Here is a 21,420-nt window from a genome sequence, read left to right as displayed (position 1 = left end):
AGCCTGGTAGCTAGGGGAAAATGTGAGGTTAATGGAGATCAGTTTTTAAAGTGGGATTTATTCAAGCATAGGTATATGCTGAAGGAAAACTTGAAAATATAGGAGAGAAAGAGCATAACCAAGCAAGACAAATTCTTGTGGAATTTAGAGGAGATGAAACTCAAATCACACGTGGATTTCAGCTTATGCTTTTTTGTGTGTGTGTCATTTAAAAACTACTTACTGATCAGGACTCACTAGATTGATTTAATGACCCACAGTTTGAAAAACAATGGACATATGGCATATTATTTTACCTTCTTGAATCTATTTCTTTAACCATAAAATGAGAATGACAATCTTATAATGTTATGATGGTCAAATAAGACATTATATGCAAAGTATATGTATGGTACTGAGCACACAGCTTGTGCTCAGTAAATGTAACTATTATTAAAACTATTTTTAAAAACAGAGAAAGTTAAAAAAAAAAAACAGAGAAAGTCAATAAGGTCTGAGTCTGGGCATAGCCAGAACATATCTAGGCTGCTGGCCAAACTTCAACTAATATTTTCATCATAACCACAAGCATCAGATCTATGGTGTCACTATCTCCTGCTATGTAGCACCAGCTACTTCTATTTGTGTGATTGTTCAGAAATAGCAAAAACTTAATGCTTGAGTTTTATTTGAAACACTTCCTTCCTATAAAATCATCCAGATATTTAATTGAAAACATGGAAATTTTGACAGCATTCTAAGTTTTAAAACATTCCTCCCAAACAACCATACAAATACATTTTCCCAAGCCAAACAGATATCCCTATGCTTGAACTGCTATTTCTAATTTCTAATTTATTCTTACAGGCTAATTTACAAAGTGAAATTGTTTGGATGATTGGTTTGCAGTAAACATGGTAACCAACCCGGTTTCTAAATTTAGAGAAAGGTTGAGTCTCCTCTTATAATAATGGAGAAATAATAGAAGTATTAATGACAATGAAACTTCCATAATTAAATAGTCAAATTCTGAAATAACAAACAGAAATGAACATTATTAGGTAACAACAGCATATATTGTGACTCTTGCAAATGGTTATTTTGAGCTCTTTTCATGGGATAATGCAACATCCAAAATGCAATTTACTAAATGATAATATATGTTCCAGATGTGTCATAATTAAGTTCCATAGTCTTTGGAGAATTTAGTACTATTAAACATAAAAAGAGATTGGAAAATAGTGCATAAAATTCTAAAAATCATAAAAGAAAGACAATAGATTAATAGATGCTACGACTTCTACGTCTGATAATTTGTAAAATTTTAGAAAGTAGTAATTATTATTATCCATATAAATGTATTCAAAGAAAAATCTTGTTTATGTATAATAGGATTTGAGGATGAACTCTAGATTTTAAATACAGTAGACTCCATATCCTTTCTTGGAGGTTTTTGAGGACTGATTTTTGGTAATATCTCTTTGGCATAAAATGTTTTATGAAGTCCGGCTTCTCGGAGTGCTAACTCAAAACGAAGTCTAGGGTCAGAAATTATCTGTAGGAATAAAATAATATAAATATTATATATATAAATAATATAAGTAATACAAATAATATAAAATAATACAAATAAATTTACTGGGGTAAATTTTATCTTTTAGTTCCATATTTCCCCAAGCTGTATAGTTTGTTTTTGCTAGATGGATGACTAGATGACAATAAATTTTGTGTGTACAGTGACTATAGTCTGGTTATTTTTACTGAAATAAAGGTCAAAATTTTTCGACATTATCACTTTTCAGTATATCAGTGGTTTCCAACATAAGATGTATAGAATATTGTATACTAGATTAGTCAAAATAAAACATTAAAATTATTTAAAAATGGGGCCAAAAAAGCTTACTTTCAGTACTATCATTGATTTGTTATTTATTGTTAGCTGGGATTATAAAATATAAGCAACCATTAATTAAAATAACCCTAAATCACAATCTTGTCTATTTGTCTTTAAACAGACATTTTAATTTCTCCATCACTTGGCAATATGTAAGTTAAATTCAAATACATGGCTACTACTTGAAAAACACAATCAATAGAACCTTTCTTCCAAGGCCAGATTTCTATTTCAAGCAGCACTAGAAAATGGTTCTATCAATCTGATTCTACGTGGAAATAGACATATGAGTGGTTCAATTTCTGTTTTCATTTATAGCTGATTGGGCTTTATTTCTTCTTATGAATATTAATGTCAACAGACACTGTTTGCAGTGATAAAAAGGTGGCCACATATAGATTTCAGCTAATGAAGCATTTTACATGAACATTATCCCCCTAGAGGATGGGATAATAAGCTGTTGAAAGCAGCCCCTCCTTCAAGGAGCTCTTAAACTAACAGAGGTAATAAGAACATACACAGATAACTACAGCCCATGGCAACATGTGACGGATGCTCCAAGAGTACTAGAACATATTGGGACATCTCCTGGTGCCAGTGGGACTAGGATGGTCTCAGGTAAGGAGAATAACTGAGCTAACTTTGAGGTCCAACTTATTCTTCTATAAAGTTGGGAGTGGGAGTGGAGGAGGAAGAGAGATCAAGCAAGAAAGGAAGGCATATGCTAATTTAGAGATGAAATAGGTCAATTTAGGATCACGGTAATTTGGGTGGAGTACTTGGTACCATTGGGGAACACTGAAAAAGGACACTTCTAAGACTAGGACTTGAATTTTAAAAGCTTGAAGTCCAAGTCACGGAGTCTGGGGGGCTACTGAGGTTGTGTTTCTGTTTTCAGCATGGAACTAATATAATCAGAACTGTTGCATAAGGAGATAAACCTGATTATAAGTTCAGGATAAATTAAGGCAGCAGGCAAACAAGAGACAGAAGCACAACGAGTGCTTAAGAGTCTACAACAATTGTCTAGACATTAAGTAATAAATGCCTAAAATTAGCTGGTAGCAAAGGAGAGATAACTGTCCAAAACATTATGAAGGGAAGAATGAATAGAACTTGGCAACTGATCAGATACAGGGACGGGGGCAACAATGCATATAAATGGAAAATAACACAGAATTTTTGTTGGCAAAGCAAAATATTTAAGTCTTAGACTTAGGTTTCTTCTCTTTTGCCCCAAAAGAGTCTTCCTGGCCACTTTCATCCACTTCCAAGGATTCATGCTCCACCTGTGTGCTGTTGATATCCTAATTATCTCCACAATTCACCACTTCTCCCCCAGCTCCAGATGTGTGATGTTTAAAACATTTTCATAATCATAGTTTTTTCAACATATATCAAGTGAAATGGACATCTCCCTCCCATACTGATGTCCCTTTCCCCCATTCTTCTCCCCAGAGAAAGCCAAGTAGTTTCTTGCAAGCATGTATTAGACATCTTCACCCTAAACCTAACATGAACAAAGCAAATGCTCTCCCCCTAAGTCTGTTTTTTCCTTCTGTATTCTTATATGGTTAATGGCAGCACCACCTAATGATTGTAATTTACTGAATTACTACTAGGTGCCCGACAATATGCTAGGCAATTGACATTTAGTATCCTAATCATCACAAGAAACTTACAAATTATTGTTTTACAGATGAAGTAAACAAAACATAAAGATGTTAATAGCTTACACAAGTTCACACAGCCCGCAAACGGTGGATGTGGATTTTAATCCAAAGTGTAGGCTCTTCTCAATATCACTTGCTGCCTAGTTTAGAATCACCCTCACTTCCATTATCCTCTCCTCAGCCAGAGCCATACATGCCTCCGCATCCCACCCTCCCCCTACTCCGCCCTCCCCTGACTCCACCCCACTTCCATGAGGTCTCCACCATCTTCAAAGGACCCAACTCCACCTACACCAATTTTCCATTCAGACACATTGCTATCACATGAAGCTTATTATATATTTCACTTGCTTCAAAGTCTCCCCTCTGCTCATAGGTTAAAAGGTCAAAAGTCTTTAGGAAGTAAGATCTACTATACTTTCCACAGTCTGATCCAAATTTATGTTTGCAGTCTTATCTCCCAGCACCCACCCTTACCATGTACCTTACGCTGAAGACGTACAAGTAAGGACCTCTTTTCACCCTCTTCTGCTTGATCAAACCCTTATTTCCTCAGCCCAGGTACCTGAAAGCTTTCCAGCTTCTGACTTCAGTTCTTTACAAGCCCAGATGCCTTCCCTGCTTTGACTTCTAGAGATACTAGTGCATCTTCTAATTAACCCCTCTTCCTATGCCCACTCCTCCCCCATTCAGTTTTGCTGTTGTTTTTATTTTTTTTTTTTAATTTTTATTTTTTATTATTATTATTATTTTTTTCCAGTGGGTTTTGTCATACATTGATATGAATCAGCCATGGATTTACATGTATTCCCAATTGCTGTTGTTTTTAAATTACCTGGAATGAATTCTGTTACTGATGCCAAAATTCCTCAGTTAAGATGGAGCGTAGGTTCATCTTTTTCGCCTTCTCTGACTTCCCACTCAGGGTTGTCTTCACTCCCTTCCTCTTGCTGCTGCAGCCCTCAGCCCTCGATCAGGGAGGTAGGTGATCTCACTCTAGTGGCATTATTCCCCTGCATTCTACTTTCCTTCCCAACCCAATTCCCCTGCTCACTTCCTCCACACAGAAGAAGTTTATCTTGTTCAGGATCAGCCCTGGCACCTGGCTCAGTGCAGATACAGTATATGTTCCATAAATATCTGCCCTATTAATATGTAAATTGTTCTTTTTATTAATATTCCCTAGCACAGTATGCAGCACGTAATAGAGGCACATTAGATTTATTTGTCATTGGATGAATGTATAAAATTTCCTGCTTTTAAAAATAATTAAACATTTAGCTTTTCTTACATTTGTAAAGTTTACAGCTACTTTCTCCTTTAACTTTCGTGATATCCAGTCATTCATATGTCCTGGCTCCCTCTCTTCCATCCACCTAAAAAAAAGCTTCTTAAAAATCCCTTCTCAGTTATAGAAACAGACTAAAATGATTCAGAAGCACCTAAGAATAGTTAAATAATCTCTTAATACTTTTCCCACAGCAAGTGTTTTATGATTAGCTCCGATACATTATTTTCTGTTCATTTTAATTTCAGAAAGCTTCCCTCTGCTTCATCTTATCAGTATCATCAATTGTTTCATTAATAGGATTTATATTATGCATTTAAACAAATTCTGAATATGATAAATATTTAAACAAAAATGCAATATTAACACAACTTTAAAGTAAAATTTTATAAAATCGTTTTAGATTAAAATAATTTCCAATGACAGATTCATAACATTTTCAGTGTTTTGTTCTATGGTCACCTATTAACATTTTATAATATCAAGAATTGTTCAGTAATTACATGCTATTTATGCTAATATGCATGGTATTTAAATATAAATATTATAAATAATTTGTAACCCAAAATACACACTTCTACAATTCTTATCATCATCATGGCTTTTGCATCAATCTTGCTAATTTCCATTATTACCTGCTGTTCATTGTATGTATTCAATGTGAAGAGTGGCTTTTGGAGAATAAATTCTTCTTCAGTTCCAATACCCATCCTTGCTTTTGATGCCACTGTATCTGACATCATTCTAACAGGATCAAATTGAGCAACAATAGCAACCTAAAAGAAGAGAAAACATGGCTGCTTGGAACAAGATACAAGCTAAATGCTTCTGGGCAACATTATTAATGCTTAATATCCATTAAAGTTAAGAACTTTTATTATTGCATAGTTACAGGTATGACTAAATTTAGATAAAAATTTCTTTCTGATCCAAAGTCAAGGGAAATTTTATATAGAAAACCTACATATTGAATCACCTTGAAAGTAACCAAAAGTAGAAAACATTAATTTTTAGCCACTAGAAATCTATGGCCATAGTAATGACTCCATGAAGCTTTCTAGAAAGCTTAATCTGATTAAGCTGAGTCTAGAGTATATCATTTATGGGTAAAGTCATGTGTGTTAGCATTATTGAGCAAGATGGGTGAGTTTTCATTGTATTGAGCAACTAGATTTCCAGGGACTGTTAAAAACCATTGTTTCCCCTTCCACTGAAAAAACTCCAAGAGTCATTTTAACTCAAATACCCTTGTCCTTTATGATAATTGAAATCAATCAAACCTGCATCCTAGTGAAAAGAAGCCACTAATTTTGTAAATTATATGCCACTATTAATAACACCTGCCTGCTAATTCCTAAAGTCAAGAAATAGCAATAGGAAAATGGCATTTTTAATTCCATTTAGAAATTATAATGACATAACTGGAGGTTGAACATACTTTAATTATTATAGGTTTTACTAGCCAAAATGTCTTTTACTATAATTCTAAACACTGATTACAGATAACAGGCACAGATATTTCCTCTTTCAAAGGTCTCACAGATGGAAAAAGAATATTAATCATATGGACTGTAGTTGTCAAAATGATATTTTGAACAAAATGTGTTTAGTAATAGTGACATTAAATTTTGTCCCTAGAAGGCCATGGTATATCATTATTGGCTAATGATTGATAAATTTAAATTTCATTGACTTTAAGATGACCAGGATGTATATTCCTATGCTTTGAATTTATTTCTACAATCTGTTTTATCAAAGATGGATACAATAGTTGTATGCATTTACACTTCCTTTATATGATTTCATTTAACTTAACTTCCTTGGTTTGAATTCAGATTGACATTTAGTAGCTAGGTGACTTTGGGAAAACTCTGGGCTGCCTCAATTTTCTCTTCTATAAAATAATAATTCCTACATCATAGGGTTGGGGTAGGAGTTAAATGAGGTAAGACCTAAGAGCATTTAGAAGAGGGCTTTACACTTATATTCACACAATGTGAATGCACATTACTACAAACCCATGAGGTAGGCTGTTGTTCTGTGTTCAGTCACCAAGTTGTGTCTGACCCTTTGCGATCCCAAGGATGAGATAGGTACTATTACTATTATTCCCATTCTTCAGAGGAGGAAATAAAGTTTAGGGAGGTTAAGTGAAAGGCCGAAGTTCCCTCTGCCAGTAAGCAGTGAGCCAGGTTGTACCAGCTCTGAAGGAAGCCAGAGGTGGAGTTCTTATCCAAGATTCTATGCTAACTCCCAACCACATAGAAGGAGAACCGGTCAGTCATTTCCTGCCAGCTAGGAAATGGTATCAGAGAAGACTTTGGAGCTAATGAGTTGTGCTTATCACTGTTATGTTAACAATACTGAAAAATTACCAAGCAAAACTACTTTATAACACTTCCTAAGGTCTGAAATTCTTGCTCTTGCTGTCTATCAATACTATTTTCAAAACTTCTGTCTACTTTTATGAGCCAAAGCAATAGGAGGCTTTTATTTCCCCACAAAAACAGTGGTTTTAAAAAGTGATTTTTAACCTTTTTGTTGACTGTGGGATATTTCCAAACAGAGGTCCCTTCCCTAGGGAGGATTATCTTGCTCAAGCTTCACCACATTTTTTTCCGAGGAGAATAAAATCCTTTAGCTACATGCAGGGTTTCACTGCTATAAATGGATACTATTCAGCTTACAAACTAGAGGTAATATGGATGTATTTAAATCTTGGGAGAGCTTTTTTTCAAAGGTTCTGATAAAGTTCTTTTCATATGCTAAGAAACTGAAAATAATTCAACATAAATCTAATTGTTCCCAGGAATGAAGATTGCTGTCCCAATTTGGAAAAGTTACATTTTATATAGCAGATGTCATGAACTAAGTCCTAGTAATAATGTTATTAAGAGCACTTAAAAACATTTTTTAAACCATCCATGAAATTCTCCAAATTAAAAACACCTGTTTCCTCAGTTCTTCTAGTCTCTTTTCTCTCTCTTCCTCTTCAAGTGCTTCTTGAAGGGCCACTTCTTTTTTCTCCATCAAACGCTTTTCCAGTAATTCTTGTCTATATTTAACCCTTTAAAAATAATGCACAGGGAAGTTAGGAGAACATTATGATAATGTTGGAGATGATATGGACAGCAGCATACGGGCAGACGTCATCTCAGAAGTGACATCACTGTCATTTTGTTTTTACTTGCTTTGGATGATTTTTCACATTACAACCATAAAGGATGTTTCTATAAAATATAATTTACATTAATTCTAATAACAATCACAGAACTGCAGGTCATGGGGGCAGGAAAATATGGGGTAAAATCCAATCTTGCTCCTTCTTCATTGAAATCATTGTATTAACCATCAGCTGCCACAACTGCAGCTAATCCAACCTGACAGATGACAGATGACAGCCTTCTAGTAAGTTTTAATACAATATGAGGTTTAAAAGGCTATGTTACTGTTTGAATATACCTAATTTTAAAAAGACAAAATAAAATACTATAATATGCCCAAAGTATCTCAATTACTAGAATTTAAACCAAACTTTATATTGTCACTCATTTTGTCAGGAATGCTCTATCTGGATGGATGTGTGTGTTTGTGTTAAGAAACTTTGAAAATTGCACATTGACTGTAGATGGCAGCAAAAACATGACTTTCCCAGAACATTCTGTTTCCATCCTCCTTAACAGCAGATATTAAAACCGAGCACGTTTAAATACCTGTTTTAATACTCCAGGGTTCACCTGGCCCTCCTCTGTTGCTCCTTTGGGGCAGCCTCCCTAACTATCTTTTTGTCCAAGGTATTATTCTACTGAATTATAGAGATAAGATTTGCCTTTTCAAAAACAGTAGACACCTGGCTTCTCAAGGTAGAAGAAGGAGTTAGCTCTGTCTTCTACCATTGATGGTTTAGATTTAACTTCCTCTATAGCATCCTAAAGGAGATCAGTCCTGGGTTTTCATTGGAAGGACTGATGCTGAAGCTGAAACTCCAATACTTTGGCCACCTGATGCCAAGAGCTGATTCATTTAAAAAGACCCTGATGCTGGGAAAGATTGAGAGCAGGATGAGAAGGAGACGACAGAGATGAGATGGTTGGATGGCATCACCGACTCAATGGACATGGGTTTGGGTGGACTCCAGGGGTTGGTGATGGACAGGGAGGCCTGGTGTGCTGTGGTTCATGGGTCGCAAAGAGTCGGACACGACTGAGCGACTGAACTGAACTGAACTGAACTGAACTGAATAGCATCAGGGCTTCCTTGGTGGCTCAATGGTAAACAATCTGCCTGCCGATACACATTCAATTCCTAGGTTAGGGACATCCCCTGGAGAAGAATATGGCAACCCACTTCAGTATTCTTGCCTGGGAAATCCCATGGACAGAGGAGCCTGGCAGTCTGCAGTCCAAGTCAGACATAGCTTAGAGACTAAATAACAATAGCATCAGTCACACATGTACTTTGCCCTTAGCATGCACACCAATATTTTCCATGGATGTCCCTACACTAGACCATTTTTATTCTGGATCCTGACATTTACTGAGGTGTTCACTACACATCAAGTCTTGTGCTAAGTGCTCATTCAGACTTCACATGTTGGGGTACCATTATTTATCCCATTTTAAAGATAAAGAAATGGAGGCATAGAAAGGCGATGAAACTTGTCCCAAGCCTCAATGGCAGAACCTGAGGTCAAACCCAGGCGAACTGGCGCCAGAGCCTGTGAACAGCTAACTACCACGTTCTTCTCTCTTCTCCCCTTGACAGCTCTACTCACCTCGCTGACTGATGAATACCACAGGTTTGTGTCAAACCCTGTGCTGGAAATTGACAGCATGCCGAGAAAAAGACCGCTCTTAAAGAGCCTGTGGTTTAACAGAGACCAAAGACCAGCCCAAGAACTAAACAAGGTATGCAGTATCTTCAGAGAGGTATAAATAAGGTCCACTGAGGATTTAGAGGAAAGTGAGATGCCTACTTGCTGAATTGTGAGAAAGGCTGGCTGACTTCAGCAAGCACTTTATGGAGGAGGCAGCAGCATCTGAGCTGGGTCTGGAGGACTAGGATTTGGAGAGGCCAGGAGGCATGGCCAAGGTGGGGCAGAGCAAGAGCTGGAATGAGGGTGAGTCCAGGGAGGCTCGGGCTCCGCAAGCGCACGGGTGGCCTCCGAGAGTGGCTGACTTCTTCAGTTTTGTCCCCTGGGCACCTTGTTTGCCCCACCTCGTCACAGCACTGGGCAGGGAAGGGGTCAAGGTGGCTAAACAGAGTGAGCGGGTGAGCAGTGATAGAGAAGCCAGGAAAAGCACTGAGGGGGCTGAGCCTGGTAGTCACATGGCTCCCTCTATGATTTGCTCTTGAGGAGGAAAACTCTTTAAAACCAGGTTGCTCCTGAGGCTGGCATTGAAGCAGCAGCACTGGGAAAGGAGAGGAGGGAAGCAGGCAACAGATACTTTAGGAGTACAAAACCCAGAATGGAATTTGGAAAGAAGGTCCTAAGCTCCCTTGATGGCTGTGGCTGTTCTGCCCCATCTCCCATTTCAAGAGTCACCACAACCAGCTACATGGATTAAAGAATTCACAGACCAGATTGCTCCCTTTCTCTGATGCCTCTCTGTCATAGAAAGCTCTATTTCTCATTCCCTCCATTTTCACTAAGGCGTGACACAACTTTCCTAATGAGGTTCTACTCAATTTAAGCACTGAGTCCAAGCTAAGGGAACTACTGTGAAGGTTCAATTAAAAGACACCCTGGGATTTGACAATTACCATATGTTAATTCTCCGAACTTCTGAAAAGTTTCTCTTCCTTTGGGATGTATAGGTTGCTTTATCTGCTACGAACTTTCAGCTGCTTTGTGGAAAAGTAATAGCTGTTTTAGTTAGAGGAGCTTGACTAGTGAGGAAGAGATTAGAAAGGCGAGTGAAGCATTTGAAGCTATTTGGTAAAGAAAGCTGACTCATGCTTTACTTTGAAGTTCATTCATTCATTCAACAAAAATTTGAGCACATCTCTGCGTCAATCACTGTTGTTAGCAGTGGACAAAGGATTTCAGTACAGAAGACATACTCCTCTCCTCACAGAAGTGACCGTCTAATGTGGATACAAAGATCCAGGCAATTATGGCACATGGTAGCTCTTGCCCTGATGAGACAATGGGGCAGAGGTCATGGGAGAAGCACCTTTGCCAGACTTGGGGCATTAAGAGGAGCAGTCATCAGGAAGTGCTCTGAATTTCAGATCTGAAAAAGGAGCAGGAATTCTTCAGTGGGGGAGAGAACAGAAAGAATGTTCTAACTAGAAAAAAAAATATCATATGAAGGCCCAGAAGGTGAGAGAGCATGGTATGCTTGAAGAACTGAAAAATATTTGGAATGACCAAAAATGATAATTGTGAGGTGAGGAGTACCAAGAGCTGAGGCTAGGAACACAAGGGAGGATAGGTGGTGAGGACTTTGCAAGCATGAGGGCTTTGCTCAAGGCAACACAATCGGGAAACTCTCTCCTGTAATGTGGATTGCTAGGAAGCAAGATCAGAGAGACTTACTCCGATACAAAAAAAGCTTTTCTGAATTAGGGCAGGGGAGGGGTGCTTGTAGGAGTTAGGGAGACGATATAGTCTCAAAATTTATGTAGAAAATAGAATAAGTCAGCATTGTCAGTGTTTTTTAAGGGAGAGGGGAAGAGAGGGAGGAAGCTAAGGTTTCCATGCTGCATGGTGAACGATGGCATTCCTCTCTAAAACTGGGGACTTAGAGAAACCAGGGAGAGAAGGAATTAGGTTGAGTTTAGACATAGATCTACTGTCATAAGATCTGGGCTGGAGAAATGGATGGGGATCTTTATCAATGGCATGGGACTGAGACTGAGAAACAGATAGCATATATACTATATATGTATATAGTATACTATAGTGTATAGTATACTATACTATAGTGGAAGATACTATAGTGTAAGAGGAGGTGGCAGGCCTAGAGCTGATTCCAAAGGAAACAACTCTTTTTTTCCCTACATATGTTTTCAGTATTTATCATTTTATATCGTTTACTCATTCACTGACTGGGTGCCCACACTGTGCCAAGTGCAATTCTAGGGTGGATGATCCACACTGATTAAAAAAACCCAAAACAACAAAACCCTGTTCTCACACTTTCAATTACAGGCATATATTTTCATGTATTTAGAAGTTTAATTTCTTTTCAAAAAGGGGGTAAATTACCAATTTAACTTCCCCACTCTGCTCAACCCAAGGAAGGGGGCAACTTTTAAGAAGGGGACAGAAAAGGAAGAAACTAGGAGAACGAGGAGAAATTGTGGCAAAGAAGAGAATGACAACAGAAACAACAATGTCTCATGCTAAAAATCAGCTCTAATCTAAGATAATAATTGGATTAAATAACAGGGAGCCATTGGCAAACTTGGCAGTAGAGAGGTGGCTGAAGAATTAGTAGTAGGGCTTCCTTGGTGGCTTAGATGGTAAAGCGTCTGCCTGCAATGCTGGAGACCTGAGTTCAATCCCTGGGTCGGGATGATCCCCTGGAAAAGGAAATGGCAACCCACTCCAGTACTCTTGCCTGGAAAATGCCATGGACAGAGGAGCCTGGTAGGCTACCATCCATGGGGTCGCAAAGAGTTGGACATGACTGAGCGACTTTACTTACTTACTGACTTAAGAAAGTAAGGGGTAAGAGAGACAACACCTTCAGTAAGGCTGATGCCAATGAAGAGGAGAGAAGCAAGCTGGGGCTGGAGGAAGCTGATCACAGTTGCATTGGTTCCAAAGTGATGACCAAGATGACTCTGACTGTTGTGAAGATTGGCCATGGGAAATTTTAAGGAGGCATACTCAAATTCTTCATTCTTAGAGAAGAAGAATGTTTAAACTCAAATAATAATTCACTGTAAAAGGGTAAACTCAATACACCCTCCTTTTCCCAGTCTGGATAGAAAAATGTCTTTGCCTAAAGAGAAGTGATGCAGAAATATTACTGGGAGAAAGCCAAATACTCACATATTCATGGGAAAAGAAAATAGCAACACAGTAAAGTCAATCATTTGGAAAATTTTCCACATAAATACCTTTAGCCATTTGAAGTAGCAGATTTTCCCCAAATTAAACTGTTGCTATGAAAGTCAATGTCAGGAAGTGGCAAAACTCAAGTCTTTAAGCTGTGCACTGAATTCCCAAACAGGAATCCTAGGTTCATCTCTCAGTCTGTTTTATGCTCCCTGAGTTGACAAAGGTTGACAGTGCAGCAAAGGCGGCCTTTTCCACTCCTCTTGGGGGAGGAGAAGCATCATATTGTTCAAAAGCAACAGCTGTTGCAGAACCAGGCAGAGCATTAACAATAATCTGAAGAGGATTTTGTTTAAGCTTCCAGACCTGAGTGTAGCTGAAGGGACAAGAAGCTTTTATGTAGAAATGGAAAATTTATATATCATTTTGGAGATATTTTTATATGTGTATTGCATTCGAAGAGAGGAGTTGCTGTTGTTGTTTAGTCACTAAGTCATGTCTGACACTTTTGAGACCCTGTGGACTGTACGCTGCCAGGCTCCTCTGTCCATGGGATTTCCCAGGCAAGAATACTGGAGTACGTTGCCATTTACTTCTCCAGGGGATCTTCCTCACCCAGGGATCGAACCTGCATCTCCTGAATTGCAGGCTGATTCTTTACCACTGAGCCATCATGGAAGCTGAAGAGATGAGTATACAAGTGCAAATAGTTTAGAAACATCATGAACTTCAGTGACACCCTCCTTTGCTTCAGTGAAACTAGCAGTAAGAACCAGGCAAAATATTAACTTCAAAATTTGACCTCCCTCCTATCTGAAGGGAGACACAGATAACTTCAGTCTTAAAAGAAGCTACAGGAACTAACAGGGGGAAAAAAGACTTCAGAATAATTTTTGACAGTGGCAGGTTCTAAAGTTTTGGTTTTTTTTTTTTAACTTAAGCAGTAAATAAAACAGCATTAACAATACATCTTAATTAGGTTACACTAACCAGTACGGAATTCCCACCAAAAATGTTTCAAGGAAGTAATTTGCCCTACTGAATTAGAGGCAGTTTCCAAACAAATCTGCTACTTCATTTTTAGGTAATGTGGCTTATTCAACACTGAACAAGAAATCTTTAACAGGCACATGCTGGAGGTGCTATTGCCAGAGGGGTTTGAACAGCAGTGCAGCATAATGAACCTGTTTCTCCCTGCTGGGAAATCCAGTTTTGGCTTAAACCCCACTCAGAAAGTTGTTCTTCCCACCAAGCAAAGAGACACCCCCATGAGCTCTACAGGACTCCAACAGGGAAGAATGTGCAGATCAAAACATAAGCAGGCCAACTGGCAGCACCTGTACAAGGGAGGTGGTGGAGAAGCCAGCCCAGAGAAAAGAAGGAAGAAAACATACCGGGTGTTCCCATTGGCCAGCATCACCCCTCCAATGGTCAGGGCCATGAGATTCTACAGTCAATGAGGGTTCTGGCTAAAGGCATAAACAGAGACCAGTTCCTGCAAATGTAATGTGAATCCTGATACGAGGCAGTGACATCCTGGTACAGATCAGCATGGGACAAGAACAAAGAGGATTCACAGAGAACTCACAGAACCAGGAGATGAACCCAGGCCAGCCCCAGACAGAGACTATTCTTCTAGCTCAGAGTGCTTACTGGTTCCTTTGTGGGGTGTAAAGGCAAGTTCCTGCTGGAACTTTAATTGATTAATCCAATTAGTCAACATAGAGTTATTGGCAAGCCTACTATGTGCCAGGCAGTGCCCTGCAGGCTCAGGATACAATAATGAAAAATAAAATCCAGACAAACAAGATCCCCGCTCTTAAATCTTACGTTACTTATGGTTTGCTGTATATGAGCATGCCTAAATTAACATCCTAGTAAAATACATAAAATTGTTTTAATAAATTATTTTAAATTTATCACTAAGTCCTAAATTAGAGAGCTTTTTCTTATATTGCTATAGCTTGATAGTTCTCAACTATGACTATCATTAGAATCACTGGAACTTATAAAAACTTCTGATGCCAGGGCCCCACACCACACTAACTGCATCAGAATCTAGTTTGGGGGCTCAGGATTGGTATTTTGTTAAAAGTTTCTCAGTGATTCTGATATGCAGCTTGGTCTGAACACAGCACTGCCTGGCCCAGTGGACCCCTAATTCACACTAGTGTTAGGATCACCTGGAGGGCTTGTTTTTATGTATTTATATTTGTCTGGGCTGGGTCTTTGTTGCTGCATGGGCTTTTCTCTAGTCTAGTCGCGGAGAGCTGGGGCTCCTCTCTAGTTGTGGCACACAGGCTTCTCATCACAGCGGCTTCTTTTGTTGCAGAGCACGGGGCTCTAAGGCATGTGCTTCAGTAGTTGCAGCTCCCAGGCTCAAGAGCAAGGCTCAGTAGTTGCGATACACAGGCTTAGTTGCTCTGTGGCATGTGGGAACTTCCCAGATCAGGGATGGAACCCTCATCTCCTGCATTGGCAGGTGAATTCTTTAACACTGAGCCACCAAGGAGGCCTTGGAAGGTTTGTTGAAGCTCAGATTCTGGAGTAGTGACGTGGGGTCTGATCTGAAAATCTGTATTTCTAAGAAATTTCCAGGTGATGCTGGTCTGGGGACCACAGTTTGAGAACCACAGCACAGATAAATATTTAGATTAAAGGAAATCTAATTGCCTATTATTAGCAAGACAAAACTAGGTGCAAATCACTACCTAGATCAGCTTCTTATTTCTGGTTGCATGTGCTAAACATTACAGTTATATGCCTCAGGATTGATCCAAACTAGAAGTTCTTGCTTTTGTGCTACTGACATTCATGAGCAGAAACTTTAATTTGTGTCATATTTTAGATTCCACATATAAGTGATGTCATTCATATTTCATTGTGTGTGTATATATACATATCTCCACATCTTCTTTACCTATAAAATAGAAACACACTCACAGAACATAGAGAACAGACTTGTGGTTGCCAAGGTAGGGGAGAAGAGGGAGAGGGTTGGGGTTTGGGAGTTTGGGGTTATAGATGAAAACTGTTATATAGAGAATGAATAAACAACTAGGTCCTACTGTATAGCAAGGGAGCTATATTTAGTATCCTGGGATAAACCATAATGGAAAAGAATATGAGAAAGAACATGTATACACATAATTGAATCACTTTGCTGTATACTAGAAATTAACACCAAGTTGTTAATTAACTATACTTCAGTTAGAAAAAAAAAAAAGCAGAATCTTTCAACCCCAACATATCCCCTGGCCTTAACACATATGGATGACAGGTTTCCTAGTGACAGTGGTCCTTCCAGGCTTGGGAGAGCAACAGTGACTATCACTGAACCTCTTTCTTTGCAGTTGCAACAATGGCTATTACTGAACCTCTTTCTTTCCCTCAATGGACAAAACACTGGGATATCCTGACGACAACTGGAAACCTCAGACTCCTGGTGATATTTAAAGGGTCCATTCAATAAAATCAAAGAAGGAAGACACAACTTAAAAGCATTTGAGCAATGAGCCACTCCCCTTGGGACTAGTTCCTGCAACTCCGGGGGCTGGGGGGAGGGGGGTAAATATTTTTCATACTGAAAGTGAAGACCCATAAATGAGAGTGATATACATGTTCCTGTTGGCTGTAATCAGTTCCAACCTAGCCATCTGAGTTCACCTGAGTTGGAAATGCAGAGATACAAACAGCTGTGAAACAAGGACTTAAACCTGGGAATCCAGAGTTAAATATAGGATAAGATGTGAGGAGAGGGTTAGTGAAAGAATGTTATAAACATAATTTTGGCCCTTGCTCCAAGTAAGTGCACAAAGGCACTTCTGCCACATGTACCTCCTCTTTTTGAACTATTTCTAAGTCTTTCCATCTAGTTTTCAGTAATCCTTTTATACCCTCACATAGTCTCAAAATTTTCCTAGAATACTCCTTTCCCAGTGGCATTTCAAGTAGGGTATAGGAAATAAAAGATGCATTGTCTATGAAGAATTAAAAACAATAAGTAAAAGCTGGTCTTTTTTTTTTTTTTTTTTTTTGTCTTTTTAATCACTACGCATCAGCAAGTCTCAACAAAGTTAGTGATAAAAACTCCCTCTACTGGAGCATGCATTCCTATCCCACGGACTCAATTGCACCTTTCAAATATTTCCCTTAATTGAAAACCAGTGCTTCCCAGGTAATACTACTTCCATTGCTACCCATTTACAATGGAGAGAGAAGAAAGATAGCATTTTGTTGGCTCTCTGACAATTCCAGAAAAGTTTTACCCATTGACTTGGGTTAGATCATCCTGTTTCTAATACAGCTCTTGGGATCAACTACTGGCTTCCCAGGTCACTGCCCATATTGACTGAGGGTTACTCAAAACTCCACTCTTACAGTTCCTTGATCTTGAACAGTATATGCTTTTCCACTCCTTTAACAGCCCCCTCCTCAGACCAAACTTGGAGCTTGGCATCACCTAAAACCATTGAAACTGTAGATAATTATCAAATCCATTTTACCTGCCTTCACTACTCAAGATCATTTCATGACTTGCATGTTCTCCCCAAGCTGCACGGAGCCTAAACAATAAGATGTTTGCCCGAGGTGCTTTCCAGGAACTGGGAGTCAGTTCTGTCTTACTTGAACTGAAGGACCACCAACCCTCCAATTGAGCATGCCCAAGTGTCCTCTAGGTGACCTTTTGATATCAGAGAGCTGAAATCTTCACCCTCAGATGGTGCTAAGCATCTCCATTTTTGGATGTGCAAGAGGCCTGTAACTTAGTTACCCCTGAGGAGAATGATGATTACCTCTTCCCAACCAGCTTTCTCCATGCTCCCTATACTTCAGACCACCCTACCCATCGCTTCATGGCCATGGGGGAAAAAATGGAAACAGGGACAGACTTTATTTTCTTGGGGTCCAAAATCACTGTGGATGGTGACTGTAGCCATGAAGTTAAAAGACACTCACTCCTCGAAAGAAAGGCTATGACAAACCTAGATGGCATATTAAAAAGCAGAGACAACATATTGCCACCAAAGGTCCGTCTAGTCTAAGCTGTAGTTTTTCCAGTAGTCATGTACGGTTGTAAGAGTTGGACCATAAAGAAGGCAGAGCATACAACATCACTCATTATTAGAGAAATGCAAATCAAAACCACAATGAGGTACCATTACACGCCAGTCAGGATGGCTGCTATCCAAAAGTCTACAAGCAATAAATGCTGGAGAGGGTGTGGAGAAAAGGGAACCCTCTTACACTGTTGGTGGGAATGCAAACTAGTACAGCCGCTATGGAAAACAGTGTGGAGATTTCTTAAAAAACTGGAAATAGAACTGCCATATGACCCAGCAATCCCACTTCTGGGCATACACACTGAGGAAACCAGATCTGAAAGAGACACGTGCACCCCCAATGTTCATCGCAGCACTGTTTATAATAGCCAGGACATGGAAGCAACCTAGATGCCCATCAGCAGATGAATGGATAAGGAAGCTGTGGTACATATACACCATAGAATATTACTCAGCCATTAAAAAGAATTCATTTGAACCAGTCCTAATGAGATGGATGAAGCTGGAGCCCATTATACAGAGTGAAGTAAGCCAGAAAGATAAAGAACATTACAACATACTATCACATATATATGGAATTTAGAAAGGTGATAACGATAACCCTATATGCAAAACAGAAAAAGAGACACAGAAATGCAGAACAGACTTTTGAACTTTGTGGGAGAACGTGAGGGTGGGATATTTCAAAAGAACAGCATGTATACTATCTATGGTGAAACAGATCACCAGCCCAGGTGGGATGCATGAGACAAGTGCTCCGGCCTGGTGCACTGGGAAGACCCAGAGGAATCGGGTGGAGAGGGAGGTGGGAGGGGGGATCGGGATTGGGAATACATGTAAATCCATGGCTGATTCATATCAATGTATGACAAAACCCACTGGAAAAAAAAAATAATAAAAAAAAAAAGAAGGCAGAGCACAGAAAAATTGATGCTTTTGAACTGTGGTGTTGGAGAAGACTTTTAAGAGTCCCTTGGATTGCAAGGAGATTCAATCAGCCCATCCTAAAGGAGATCAACCCAGAATATTCATTGGAAGGACTGATGCTGAAGCTGAAGCTCCAACACTTTGGCCATTTGATGCAAAGATTCGACTCACTGAAAAGACCCTGATGCTGGGAAAGATTGAAGGCAGGAGGAAAAAGGAGTGACAGAGGGTGAGATGGTTGGATGGCATCATCAACTCAATGGACATGGGCTTGAGCAAACTCTGAGAGATAGTAAAGGACAGGGAAGCCTGGCATGCTGCAGTTCATGGGGCTGCAAAGAGTCAGACACGACTGAGTCTCTGTAAAACAACAATGTATTTCAGTTCAGCTCAGTTGCTCAGTCATGTCCAACTCTTTGCGACGCCATGGACTGCACCATGCCAGGCTTTCGTGTCCATCACCAACTCCCAGAGTTACCTAAACTCATGTCCATTGAGTTGGTGATGCCATGCAACCATCTCATCCTCTATCATCCCCTTCTCCTCCCACCTTCAATCTTTCCCAGCATCAGGGTCTTTTCAAAATGAGTCAGTTCTTTGCATCAAGTGGCCAAAGTATTGGAGTTTCAGCTTCAACATCAGTCCTTCCAATAAACACTCGGGACTGATCTCCTTTAGGATGGACTGGTTGGATCTCCTTGCAGTCCAAGGGACTCTCAAGAGTCTTCTCCAACACCACAGTTCAAAAGCATCAATTCTTCAGTGCTCAGCTTTCTTTATAGTCCAACTCTCACATCCATACATGACTACTGGAAAAACTATAGCCTTGACTAGACAGACCTTTGGTGGCAAAGCAACAATATATTTATTGACAGGCAAAAATATTAATGAAATACATGAGAAATTTTTAAAGAATTTGCATTAAGATATATTGGCTACCTCAGATTGAATAGCAATGTATGCTCTATTCTTTATCCCACAAATACCCAGTGCCCCATGCCTCTGGGAAGTGTGTGTATGTTGGGGGGCATGGGTAGTCTGAGACTTGTTCTCCTGTCTCCTTAATTGGCTGCTTGGCTGAATAAATGCTCTCTTTGCTGCACACCTCTGGCTTCTCAGCACTTTGCTTTGCTGCCTGTCAGGCAAAACGTACTTGGTTTGGGAATACCATTTTCCTGCCAAAATTTTACACTGAGGTATTCTGTTCTGACTCCAATCTCCAGAGTCACTGAATAGACCGACAAAGTTGCAGGCTGAGTAACCAGGAATGGATTGCCTTCTAACCTCCTGTCCTTTATGTGTTGATTATTTAACCTTACTCAACCTGCTATTACTTTAGTTTGTCAGGCTCTCCACTTATCAACAACTTTTATAAACTATAAACTTTGTGCCAGGCATTGGGCTAGGTCTTCCCTCATGAAGCTTACTATCATTCTACTTCTTCCTTTTCTCCCAGGCTGTGAGACACAATCAGATTTACTCAGTTTTCTCTCCAGCTTTGGACTGATGGGTCCTATCTCTTCAAAGGCATGACCACTAGTATTCTTTTGTTATCTTCTTTCCACAACTGCCTTGCCAATTACCAGCTCTCATTGTTTACTGAATTTATTATGTATTTATGAGGTTTGAGCCTTACCGAGACATTTAACACTCCTCCAGAATGATTTTACTTACCCCAGCTACTCGATATTCTCCCTCTTAGCAGAGAACCTCACCTCCTACTTCACTGAAAACAAAAGGCCATAAGCATTTACTTTCCCCAACATGCTTTGCTCATTTCCAATCTTGTTAGGACCATCTTAATTCATCCTTTGCTCCTTAAACCCGGGCTTTTAATCCCATAAACCTGGTTGTCTCTAGGATCTTGCTCCAGGAGTGAATCTTTTCCTTTCCTATTTCTTCAGACACGCTCCCCTTCATGGTCTTTTTTCCTCTGCATATAAACTTCTTCAAATGGGGAAAATACGTAACTCTCAACTTTACTTTCAGCTACCATCTTCTTTGCCGCTTCCTTGCAAAATTTTTTAAAGAAGCCACAGTTTGTCTCTAATTCTTTGCTTCTAACTTGGTGCAACAACCCCTGCAGTCAGCTTCTGATCCTTCCACTCAGAAGGATCCTTTTACTCGGTTGGCTTCTGATCCTTCTACTCCAAGTAGAAACTACTCTCCCCAATGTCTCTGTAAACTCAGGACTTTCTTTTAGAAGAAGTCTTCATCTGACTTGACCTGAGCAATGCCTGGTACTGATGACCACCTCCTTCATGAAATGCAAATCCAATTTTTGACTGCTGTTCCTCACCTTTTACTGGCTCCTCCTCATCTGTGTACCCAAGTTTTCAACACGAATCCTCTTTTCACCATTTAAAAACATTGTCTGGGAACATGACTTCAGCTACAATCAAGGCATGAATAGCTACAGCCTCCACCCCCTTCAAAGCCCCAAATCCTTTGATCTTTTGTTTTTTTTTTTTTTTTTCCTCTATGTAATTTCAGGATTGACTGCAGACAAATCCCTCAAATGTTACTGTATTACAGCGATAGTTAAATGCAGAGCTTCTGCTTTAATGGGCATCTGAGCTTTTTGT

The 21,420-nt window shown here is 39.4% G+C and overlaps 1 protein-coding gene across 5 annotated transcripts in view; it reads right to left on the bottom strand.

Moving 5' to 3' along the window:
• Positions 1–760: 760 nt before the first annotated feature.
• CCDC148 (coiled-coil domain containing 148) overlaps positions 761–21,420 on the bottom strand; it is a 277,310-nt gene continuing 256,650 nt past the window's right edge. For all 5 annotated transcript variants that reach the window (XM_061135101.1, XM_061135100.1, XM_061135103.1 and 2 more), the window contains 3 exons: positions 7,784–7,901; positions 5,470–5,610; positions 761–1,534 (listed from right to left, as the gene is read on the bottom strand). In XM_061135101.1, coding sequence (XP_060991084.1) covers positions 1,388–1,534; positions 5,470–5,610; positions 7,784–7,901 — 406 coding nt within the window. In that variant the 3' untranslated portion in view covers positions 761–1,387. The remainder of the gene's footprint in view (positions 1,535–5,469; positions 5,611–7,783; positions 7,902–21,420) is intronic.

Source organism: Dama dama, chromosome 33 (assembly GCF_033118175.1).
Source record: "Dama dama isolate Ldn47 chromosome 33, ASM3311817v1, whole genome shotgun sequence".
NCBI lineage: Eukaryota > Metazoa > Chordata > Mammalia > Artiodactyla > Cervidae > Dama > Dama dama.
The sequence above is the reverse complement of the archived record's forward strand: the minus strand, read 5'-3'. Positions and strand labels throughout refer to the sequence as shown.